Source organism: Peromyscus eremicus, chromosome 4 (genome assembly GCF_949786415.1).
Source record: "Peromyscus eremicus chromosome 4, PerEre_H2_v1, whole genome shotgun sequence".
Lineage (NCBI taxonomy): Eukaryota > Metazoa > Chordata > Mammalia > Rodentia > Cricetidae > Peromyscus > Peromyscus eremicus.
Window position 1 is genome coordinate 1,669,025 of NC_081419.1, and position 11,541 is coordinate 1,680,565.

At 55.5% G+C, this 11,541-nt stretch overlaps 1 protein-coding gene across 2 annotated transcripts in view; it reads left to right on the plus strand.

Annotated features, from left to right (window-relative positions):
• Rxra (retinoid X receptor alpha) overlaps positions 1–11,270 on the plus strand; it is a 112,437-nt gene extending 101,167 nt beyond the window's left edge. For both annotated transcript variants that reach the window (XM_059259885.1, XM_059259883.1), the window contains exons 6-10: positions 440–569; positions 2,311–2,443; positions 4,387–4,478; positions 5,879–5,984; positions 7,796–11,270. In XM_059259885.1, coding sequence (XP_059115868.1) covers positions 440–569; positions 2,311–2,443; positions 4,387–4,478; positions 5,879–5,984; positions 7,796–7,943 — 609 coding nt within the window. In that variant the 3' untranslated portion in view covers positions 7,944–11,270. The remainder of the gene's footprint in view (positions 1–439; positions 570–2,310; positions 2,444–4,386; positions 4,479–5,878; positions 5,985–7,795) is intronic.
• The last annotated feature ends 271 nt before the right edge of the window (positions 11,271–11,541 follow it).

The window sequence follows — 11,541 nt, forward strand, 5'->3', positions numbered from 1 at the left end:
GTCTGTTATCTTCAGCCATTGAGCTCTGGGACCCTGTATTGTCCTGGTGGGGACCAGTTAGGGCATTGGCAGGACTGACTCTTCCTGCCTTTCCTGCATTTGGAGGTCTCTAGCTCCCTGGCTTGGACTCCTGCCAGCTTCTGGTCAGCCATGTCCCCTAATCTGCTTTTCTTCCCTCAGGCTCTGAGCCCCTACTTCTGATGACCTCTGGCATGATACTAGTCCAGCTCCATTAAGCCAGGGTCATTCCCCATCACTGGTATTATAATCGGGTCTTTTCTTCAAAATCTTTTCGTTGTGCCAGGTCTTAGATGCTAGGGGTTGGGATGTGGATTGTGGATTCTGGGACTCCGCCCCATGGGTGTTTGGGGGCGGGCAGGGTTGTTCTTCCAGTATACCAGTGGCATGGGGCTTGATTGGTGTCCTTCCTCCGCTCTAGCCAAATGACCCTGTCACCAACATCTGTCAAGCGGCAGACAAGCAGCTCTTCACTCTTGTGGAGTGGGCCAAGAGGATCCCGCACTTCTCTGAGCTGCCTCTGGACGACCAGGTCATCCTGCTACGGGCGGGTGAGTGGCCAGGCTGGGCGAGGCTGGAAGGGGAGGCTACAAGTGGTGGGGTGAGCATCACTCCTGCTGAGAGTCCACCAGGTCTGTGTCACCTCTGCGCCCTTGCCACCTTGGGAGCTGCAGGTCCTTGTCTGAGCAGAGGTCTTGATGCAAGTGTGTGGAGCATAAGCAGTGTCTCTCATTCTCAGCGAAGGGGACTCTGCCGGGTAGGAGTGTGTAGCCTTGGAACTTGGGATGGGGCTAGCTGTGCAGGCTGTCCCGATTCTTCCTTATTTGTAAAAGGGGCATTGGTGACTGTTGCTTAGATTCCACCAAGTGACCAGTAGGGGTGCCAAGGTTAGGATCCTTAGCTCAAGTTCCTGCCTGTGGAGAGATGGAGATATGTTTGGAATGGCGTCTGTGGCTCTTGCTCTCTGCAGAGCTGTGGTGACAGTTGACACCTGCCTCACCTCTCGTGAAGGGCCCTGGAGACCACGCTGTCTTGAGGGGCCTGAGCACCCTAACTGCTTTGATTTTTTTTTTTTTTTCTGCTTGCACCAAGGGCTCTCAGCCCACCCCAGTAGATAAAATGAGCCATAGATGAGTCCCTATACATCATGGAGCGTTTTGGAAGCTGCTGGCTTAGGTAGGGTGAGGCTCACACAGGCCCCAACCTTCCTGCCTTCCCCCTGTAAAGATCTGTTGGTGGGCATGGGTTGCTGAGATGAGCAATATGGATCCTGCCATATTGCCTCTGCCTGGGTGGGCCTGTTCCCTTCGGGATGAGGTGTGTGACCCACTTGGTGAACACAGGCTCCTCTGAGGCTCTGGGAAGCATTCTGTCCAGCAGGGACACAACTGTCCAGGTCTCTGCCCTAGCCACTGAGGCATGCTAACCCACGTAGAAGGGACAGCCCTAGGTTGGGGCCTCAGGTGACCTGGTCAGTGTAGGACTCAGATGCCTAGATATGAGATGGACAGACTTTGCCCCATGTGCTCTTTGGGGTCCCTGAGGTCATGTTTCTGGGAGTGATCTCCAGGATCCAAGTTGGTTGAACCTTTGGCGAGAGGCTTATCACACCCCCTCTCAAGTGCTGACTGCCTCAGTTTCCCCCTTGTAAAATGGGTCAGTGTGTCCATATCAGCTTGCAGACATGAGAGGGGAACTGTGGGGCCTGGGATCTCGGGACACAAGCAGTTTCTGGAAAAGCTAGTGTTGAGAAGGCTCATGTGCTGCCCTGTCAAGGAGTCCCGGCTGTTTGTGCAGAGTCTTCTCCTTATCTCTCTCCCCCAGGCCCCTTTGTAGTGTTTTACACAACAGCTCTGGTTGGTCAGCACCGGAGCCTGGGATACATGGCTCCAAGGTGACTTTCCTTCTCAGTACTCAGCTCTTGTGGCATTCCACATGGCCCAGACTGGCAGCGTCATTTCATAGCCATCCCAAGGGAAGTCTTTGGGAGTTCTCCCAACTCCTCTGAGACACAAGCTTCCATGCCCTGAATTTGTTAGAGGGTGTGCCTGGTGCAGGACTTCTCAGGGCTGACACATTGCCCGTGTACTGGTTAGAAGGAAGAGGCGTTGCTCATACGTAGGTGCTTGGGAGCCTTTCTCTAGGTAACACTTACTGGGGTCTCACTTTGGAAGCCTTGACTTGGGTGTGGAGAGAGATGGGTCTGGAACATGCTGCTTCCAGAGGTGAGGGGAAAGGACAGTGATGGGGGTCATGGAAACAGCAGAGTGACCATATGTCTTCTCCCCGCAGGCTGGAACGAGTTGCTTATTGCCTCCTTCTCCCACCGCTCCATAGCTGTGAAAGACGGGATCCTCCTTGCCACTGGCCTGCACGTACATCGGAACAGCGCTCACAGTGCTGGGGTGGGCGCCATCTTTGACAGGTGGGTGGGTGGCACTGTCTTTGATAGGTGGGCAGGGTAGGTACCATCTTTGGTAAGTAGGTGGAGTGGATGCCATCTTCATCGTATGAGTGGTGTAGCATCATCTTTGATGGGCAGATGGGTTGGGGACCATCTTTGACCAGTTGGCTAAGTATGCATTGTATTCAATGGGTAGGTGGGGCGGGTGCCCTTTTCAGTAGCTGGGCCATCTTCAACAGGTAGGTAGGTAGGGTGGGGCTGTCTTCGTTGGGACTGGCCTGTAGTTTCTTCCTGCCCTGTTGGACACAGCCTCTGCTTAGGAAAGACATTAGTGTGGAAAATGCGAGCCAGACATGTGGAGACTGCCGTCTGTGGAGTCCAGTGTCAGGGGAGTTGAGGCCACAGGCAGCCTTCCTTCTTTGTGATCTGCGTATCTGCAAGGACAGCTGCACCTGGTTAACAAAAACAGATTATGTTGCTGGTACGGTTTTATAAGTGTCAACATTTGGCACGTCTCAGCCGTAAGCAGTGGTGCTGTTGTAGCCCCAGGGTGAACTGTGCCCTGAACTATCACTGAGTGACTGGTGTTTCAGATCTGCTGCCCCTCACACCCCCAGAGGACATGGATGCATGCCTCTGAAAGTGCCTTAACTGCTTCTCAGAAGCACTCTCAAAGGAGCAGGCTGGCTGGAGTGCAGCCACGTTCAAGGGCCACCTGGCTCTACCCAGTTCCTCTCCTGAAATGCCTACCTTGCTTATGCCCACCCGGTGAGGGTCTATGGCTGCTTGCCCTTTTGTCTGGATGGCCAGTCCTTATGTACAAGCTGAGGGCCCATGCCAGACTTGAGTGTTTTGGGGACCTGGATGTCAGTTTCTGTCAGCTGAAGTTTAGAAGCTGGGGATGACACAGGGGACATAGGACAGTGAGTAGGAATGAGCAAGCCCGTAGGAGGGAGCGGGGTCGGGGTGGGGCAGGTGAACCCTGAGCTTTAGAGCCCTGAAGTTGGAGGTGAGCAAAGCCACCCACTAGCATTCTCTGGGGCAGAGGGGACAGTACACGGACGGAGCTCTTGCCAGGAAAAGGCCGATTAGAACACACAGACAGAGTGTATTAGTATTGAAAGGTTTATGACCCCATGTGGGGCAGATGCTGACCTCAGCTCAGCGCCAGCCTCTGTGCTGCAGACCTTCCTAGGGCCTTTGACAAGCTTACCTCTGTGGCCGCTCCACAGGGGAAGGTATTGGGGCTTTCGCCCTCTTGAGTCTGGTTTTGGGAAATGTGGCCCTAGCCACATACCCAGCTAGTGACGGTGCTGGGGGCTTAAGCTTGTATTTTCTGGGGGTCCCAGGTGGTGGTTGGAGAGGTCCTAGCTCATCCTCACTGTCAAAGTGCGTGGAGTGTGGAGTCTGACCTTGGTGGCAGGGCTCCTCCTTGCTATGAGGTCAGAAAGACTCTTGCTCAGGGTGGCTGACTTGGGACTGGGGCCTAGGATCCCTCCAGACTCCATGTGTGCTGAGTGGACTAAGGACACTTGAAGGCCCTTGGGAGGGGTCCCCGTCTTGCTGGGGAGGCTGTGTGGTGTCTGGTGGTGAGAAGTGACTCCTACCAAGAGGCTTTGTCTCAGAGGAAAGTCTAACCTGAAGCTAAGGAAACAGCTGTGAATGCAGGGTGACCATGGATGGCCACAGAGCAGGAGATCTCGTCACAGCACTTCTTGGCTCAGCAATCTTGGGGTTCCTCCTCCGGGCTCAGATTCCCAGACAGCCCTGGGGTGATGGAGGACCCCACCCTCCAAAGAACCATGGACTCATGGTGATGCTTCTTTCCTATGGCCCTGACCAGCCCAGTGCCTCCAGCTACCCTTGTGTACGCTGGGCATCATAGGAGTGCTGTGGGTCTCCCTTGGGGGAGCCCTGGTAAGGATGTGTCTAATGTGGACCTTGACACCCACTTTTTCCTGCAGGGTGCTAACAGAGCTGGTGTCTAAGATGCGTGACATGCAGATGGACAAGACGGAGCTGGGCTGCCTGCGTGCCATCGTCCTCTTCAACCCCGGTATGGCCCTCCTGCCTCCCGTGTGGCCAAGGGCACCCGTGTCTTCCCAGTCCCCGTCACGACAGCCGTCCTGTGCCTCCACTTCTCTCGAGACTTAACTGAGAGGCTCAGGTGGCACTCACTTGGCATTCCTGGTCTCCGGCTGAGCCTTGTGGGCTCTGCTGTCCACAGTGATCTTCTGTCACGTGAGCTCCCAGGATGGGGCTGGTGATCAGTCCATCCTGTTAGGTGTCCTTAGGGCAGCCAGTACTGTCTCGAGCCTTGGCTTCCAGGGTGTTTGGGACAGAGCAGCCACCTAAGGGCAGTAAGTCCTTTCTGTGGTTCTGGAGCCACAGTACTCAAGGCCTCCAAGCTGTTTCTGTCACAGCTGAGACAGTGTCTTCTGTGCGGTGCCATGCATGGGAGGCTGTAGTGTTGAGCAGTGGGCCAGGCCCGTGCTCACAGCTCTGGGTGGTGACAGATGCCACCAGTGGCCACTCTACCTGGTGATGGAAGCATAGTATAGCTGAGAATGTGGGATCCTTGGGAAGAGATTCAGGGATTCAGGGGATGGCCCACAGGGTTGGGGGTGGATCTGGCTAGACCTTAGGGAGCTGCTGAGGCTGGGGCCCTTGGCACAGCAGGGTATGCATGGGCTTTTGGGTTTGAAAGTTCATCCTTGTCTGCTGGAGAGGGGGTGGTATATGGGCTAAGGCTTGGCAGATGGGGCTCATCCACCCTGCCCGTGGTGGGTAGAAGGTGTGAAGGGTAGGGACACAGGCTTCTACCCATGATAGCTCACCAGTCTGTAATTCCAGCCTCATAGATCCCAGGTTAGGTCTGTGTGGCCTGACTGGAGACATGGGGAACCAGAGAGATCTGGGCCTGGGGCTATGGGGCAGAGAATTGACCTGTCAGGAGCTAGGTCAATTGGAAGAACCTGACAAAGTCCAAGGAGTCCCCAGACCCAGGCCACCCTCAGTATTCGCACTGGAACACTGTGCCCTGATGATGTTGATGACTGTAGCATTTCTGCAGCCTGGATTGTGGCCAGTGTCTAGGCTCTGAGGAGGGGCTTCCAGGGCATCTGCTCATGGGGTGTGATTCAGCGATGGGCTTACAGCTTTCTTCTTGTCAGTGGGGTGGGGCCCGAGGGCAGTGAAAACATTGGTTATCTCTCATGGCCACCTGGAAAAAAAATAGGGAAACTGAGTCCCTAAAAGTCAAGGGACTGGTTTGAGGTCACTTGGCTTTCAAGTGGCAGAGCAGAGACATGACTCCAGAGTGTCCACCCCCTGGGCTGTGAGCTGCGAGTCTGCAGGGCAGCCATACCTGGTTGTGCACCACATACTCTCTGCTGTGTTTACATGTGGCTAGGAGACAGCCTGGGGGCTCTGACCTGAGGCCACTTCTCTCCACAGACTCCAAGGGGCTTTCAAACCCTGCCGAGGTGGAGGCGCTGAGGGAGAAGGTGTACGCATCACTAGAGGCATATTGCAAACACAAGTATCCGGAGCAGCCGGGCAGGTGAGCTGTGCCTCTCCACCCCAGACAGGCCCCTGCCTCCACCCCTGGGTTCAGACACCCATTTCTGAAGCCCTTTGTGTGCCACAAGACAGTGGTGTCCTCCACAAGTCCAGCTTGGGATGCTTTGTAGGCTCTGAGCAGGAGCTAGGCCACCCTCTGGCTCACAGGCTCTGAGGACAACACACCTTCCCCTGTACCCCATTGAGAGAACTGGTCTAATTCCTGGTGCAGAGTAGGTGCTTGTCACTGTTCATGGATACAAAGCCTTCTGTTCTTCACCCGTTAAATGAACCTGTTAAGAGGCCTGGAAATACTGGCACAATGTAGGTGCTTTACGGTTGTGCAGAGGAGATGACTGAAGCTGGAACACACGTTTTCTCAGTGTGCCTAAAGCAGACTGGCAACTATGGTCATGGTCAGGTCCACAGTGCTGGCTGTGCAGTCTAGTGCTAGGCACACAGTAGGTGTCCAGGAGCAATGGTGCGTTCCCAGGATTCAGTCTGATGTTTCATTCTGCTCCTTCCCTTGTAGGGCATCTCCCAGCCTCCCAGCCTGCAGACTGGGTGTGAGGGGGTGGGAAGACTGGGCAGACGGGCACACTCACCCATCCTGATGCCTGGCACACACATAGTTAACTGTCCACACTGCTGCTTAGCCCTCATCTGGTTTGGTTTAAAGTGAAACTTCCCGGAGGAGGACAGGAGGGTGGCAACGGCTTGTTTTTCCTGGCTTCCTGCCTTAGCCCATCTCGCCAGCTCAGCAGAAAACAGCCTGTTCTCTGGCTCCCCTCCAGCCTCCAAGTTATGCTTGTGCCTTTAAACTGAGGATGGTGGGGCAGCCAGCCACAAGGCTTCCTCCCTGGAAGTGAAAGACATGGTTAATAATTAATGAGGCCCAGAGCCCCCTCCAGGGTATAGGGGGACCCCCGAGCAGACACAGAGGTCACATGCGGGACCCCAGGTCCTGTCCCCACCCCACACTGTCCTCTCCTGTCTGCAGTGGCCTGGATGTCTGTCTTCCATGAGCTGTTAGACTCCTTTCCCGTACCTATCAGTCTTTTGCCTGGGAAATACTCCAGGAGTAGAGGGACCCAAGGGCCTCCCCAGGGCCTAGGAGCCCATCAGAGTCCTTTCTGGGGCGGGGGGGGGGGGGCAGGGGGGGTCCTGCACACCATGCTGGGGATGCTCGTGGGAGGCTGGCATTCCTGCTGGAACAGAGAACCCCCCAGCTCACTACTGGTCCCACCTCCGCTGGAGGTCCCCACCTTGTGGCTTTTTCGGTCACCCACTGAGTACCATGCGTGTTCCCCGTGAGGCTGTCCACAGATCCTTCTGTTGCCTCCTCCCAGGAAGAAGGCCCCACTGCTTCCAGAAGACAGCTGTTCCTGCAGAGGCCCCTCTGGTGCACAATTCCATTCATGCTCTTGCCTGCTTACGTTTTTGCTATGGCTCCCCATCGCCCATGGAGCAAGCCCACACTTGTCACCTGTCTCCCAAACCCTGTCAGGCCCGTCCTGGCCAACAGGAGTCTTCCCACTGGCTCCTTTCATTCCAGGGCCCCCCGTGCATCTTGATGCACCTCCCCCTCCCCCACCCCTGCTCCTGTGCTCTTTTGTCTCGAAGGAGCCTTCTTTCTCTAGTTCCAAACTCCATCTTCTTCCCCAAGGGTCACCCAAGGGCGGCTTCCTCGGCAGGCCCGATTCAGGTCCCAGGCCACTGGACTCAGCTGGTCTCTAGGGAAGCTACAGGTCACTAGAAGGGGGAAGCACCGCCGGGTCTCCTTGCCAGTGCTTATTCTCTACCATCCTGCAGGTTCGCCAAGCTGCTGCTCCGCCTGCCCGCACTGCGCTCCATTGGGCTCAAGTGCCTGGAGCACCTGTTCTTCTTCAAGCTCATCGGGGACACGCCCATTGACACCTTCCTCATGGAGATGCTGGAGGCCCCGCATCAAACCACCTAGGCCCCTGCCACCGTGCGCCGGTCCTGCGCCCTGCCTGGACACAGCTGCTCAGCTCCAGCCCTGCCCCTGCCCTTTCTGCTGGCCCACGTGGACCTTTGGGGTGCAGTGTCCTATGGTCTCAAAAGATGCGTCACCTCGTCATCTTTATTACTGCTTGCCTTTGGCCCAGGGCCATGGCCAGAGCTGGTTAAGACCGAGCCAGCCCCCTTCCCCACAACATGCTCTTAGGCTACCCTGCTGTCACCCTGAGGGGCTTGGGGTGCTTCTGGGGATCTTTGTCACCTGGAGCCACAAGAGCTGGGAGAAGGTCTTGTTCTAGTTGCTGTTTGCTGTCGCTGGTTCTCGACATGCCCATGTGGCACCTCTGCTTGGAGTGGCCCATCTTTGCCTGTTCAGAGTCCTAGTACCTAGCTAGGGTGGGAAGACACCTAGGGTCAAGAAGGAACAGGTTGGGGCAGGTCCTACCCCCCTGGGTCATAGCTAACCTGTAAAGCCTGTTTCCAAAGATATCCTGAGATGTCACCACAGCCACTGTGCAGGATTCTGGGACCACCTCAAGGCTACATGGGCTGGAGGTCCCCTGTCATGTCCGCCCAGTTCCTTCTTGTGTCACTGTCCCCCACCATATGTCTCATCAACCCAGGTTATCCGACTGTGGTGGCCTGGCTTTTCCCCTGTTCCAGATCTTCCTTTGTGGTCTGCCAAGGATCATCCTGGAGGGCTACCCTTGGCTCAAGTAGAATGGAGTTTCCAACTCAGTGGTCCTATGGGCAACACGTGGGCAATCTATCCTTTTGCTGGCCTCTTGTAGGACACTGGGCATCCTGAGGCTCAGGGAAGGGAGGAGTGTTGTAGTCTAGTTTCCTGAAAGAGGGCCAGAGGGACTTGGGGATGAACCGTGCAGACATGAAAGGTGACTGTGTCCTGGTGTAGCTGACATGCCAGGCTCTGAGTGGAATTCTCGCATGGGCCCCTTCTTGGACTGGCCACTTGTGTTAGGAATGCTGATAGGCCTTTCTGGGACTCCTCTTGGTATGGTGTTGTCTGTGGACAGTGTCCAGAATCTTACCCAAGGGCTCTGTCACACCTGCTCGGGTGGCAGGCTGTGGACTTAGGCTTCTGCTCTGTCCATGTGGCTCACCTCAGGCTCTGAGTGTGCCTCTCCAATTGAACAGCCTAGAGCCTCTCTGGGTCCCAGTCTTTATGATCTAGTCTGAGACCCAGGGACCCAGGTTTGTCAGGAGCAGGTGCCTTAGTGGGGACGACCACACTGCCTCCCCAACAGCTGGTCTCCCATTGGTGCAGATTGGTGGAAGGGGAAGGCCCTCATGGAACCAGCCTTCTAGGGGTTTGGGCCTGGAGGTAGTGGATGGGAGGAGCCAGTTTCATAGGCTCTATGAGGAAGGACCTTTTCAAAGTCCCCAGCCATAGCCAGCTGAGGCACCTATAAAAGATCCCAGAAACATCTTCCCTGTACCCCTTCTCTCCATGTGGTGGCCTGAGAGATGTGCACCGGAGGTCTTGCAGTTCCCGGGACCAGCCGGCTGCCCTTTCTCTAGGCTTTCCTAGAAATGCTATGCAGCCTTTGGGGAACGGCAGAACCAGGCAGAGGGGTAGAGATTCCCCAGTCCACACCTAGCACCGTGCCTTCTGCAGACCACTGCTCCCATTGTTCATGCCGGCCCCGTTATACGCTGTGCTCTGTGTTTTGTGCCACCGAGGATGGTCAGTGGCTCCAGTGGAGAAAGTCCTGGGGCTGACTCTGGAATGCTGCCATGTCTGGGCTTGGCTGGCTCTCAGGCACTTGGGGCCATGGCCCTAGCCCCGCTGGCCCACATAGCCTTACCTGCCACTGCTTGTCATCGTAGACTCCCTGGCAGGCTTCCTGTTCCTTTAGCCTCTTTGTCACCATCATGGTGTGTACAGTGCTGTTTGTTTGCAGGGGAGGTGTGGACGTGATGTCACTAAGGAGAGAATTGGGTTCATTTAACTAGACCTTCAGTCGTGTTACCAATCTGGCTCAATTAAGGTGATTGTAATTATTATTGTTATTATTATTTTGGTGGGACAATCTTTAATTTTCTAAAGATAGCACTAATGTCAGCTCATTGGCCACCCCGCACCCATCCCCACCTCAGCCTGGTTGGATAACAGCTGCCACCAATGGTCATATGATATCCATACTGCTGCTTCTGGGTCATAGTCCTCATCTGTCACCTCCCTGCTTGGAGATTCATTTGGGCTCCTATGGCTGTGCAGGGAGTATGAGCACAGAGCCGGTGGCCGCTCTGGCCTGTGTCACCCTGAAACCGCAATCACTGAGGGGATTTGGCCCCACACCCTCAGTTTTCCAAATTCCAGCTTCCCCGAGGATACTAGGCTAGGCTGTTTGGTGACAATGCCAAGGGACACCTGAGCCCCCTCCCCTGGGACCCCAGAAGACCTGGCCGGAACAGGCAACCAGTGGCTAATCAGTTGCTGTCACCATCACAGCATTGGGGCTTGTGACCTGGTCCCCACACACACAGGTGTGTTGTGAACACGGATGTGCTGTACAGAGACTGCAGAAGTTGCACACCAGTGACAGGAGATACGGCACAGTTACTGATGTTTTATGTTCTCTTAAATCAAGACTTTCCTGTTTTCCTGTACATTTGCTTCTTGTGAGCAAGGACCTGAGGTCCCCTCTGTCGGGGAAGTCAGGCTCTGGTGACTCTGGAGGCAGGGGATGCATCTATTTTCAGATGCTGCAGGGCTGGAGTGCCCTGATCTCTAGCCATGCCTTAGCTGGGATGCGCGGCCACTGTGGGGAGGATGCCGCGGCCACAGGGAGTAAAGATGGAGGAATGTTTATCGCACCGGGAAGGGTAAATGAATCTATTTTTGTACAAATGTAATTTTATCCCTCATGTAAACTGGATGGCCTGGCGGGGGACCTGTTTTGTCTGCTTTGAGTGTCGAGAAGCGTTGGGACACCTGGACGCTGAGATAGCAGAGGAGAGGCCCTTACAAGGAGGCTGGACGTCGTGAGAACAGCCCAGACGGACACTTCCTTTGATGGGAGGGAGGGCCACCACCAGCAGGGTTTCCTTCCCCTTCTTGGCGATTTGAACAACCTTGCTCTCTCCTTGGTGCCTGCCTGCCGGCCTCGCTGCAACTCGCCTGACTGTGAAATGACTTCCCTGCGTAACTGCTCTCTGGGACATTGTGGCGCAGACGCTGGGGGTTGATGAACAGCAGTCTCAGGATTGTAGAAAAGAAACAAAACATTGAGAGGAGAGACAAATATGAGCGTTTCAAAATATATCTCCATTCGGTTCTCATCTGTCCTGTGTTGGGGTGTCCTCTCTTGGGAGTTGCAGACACGTGGGGCAGCGAGTGGGAGGGCATGTGGTCAGCTCCATTCCCCAGCTTTCTGCCTACACCCTCTGGATGGGGTCTTCTCTTCCAATGTCTGCTCTGCTGTGATGCTCTCCCCTGGGACCTTGGGCCTGCCAGAGGCCTCTACAAAGCCCTCTCCCCAATCCGTGAGCACCAGCTTGTGGACACCTGCAAGGACCGTGTGTTGATGCCTGCCCAGCTCTGGCCTTCCTGCACC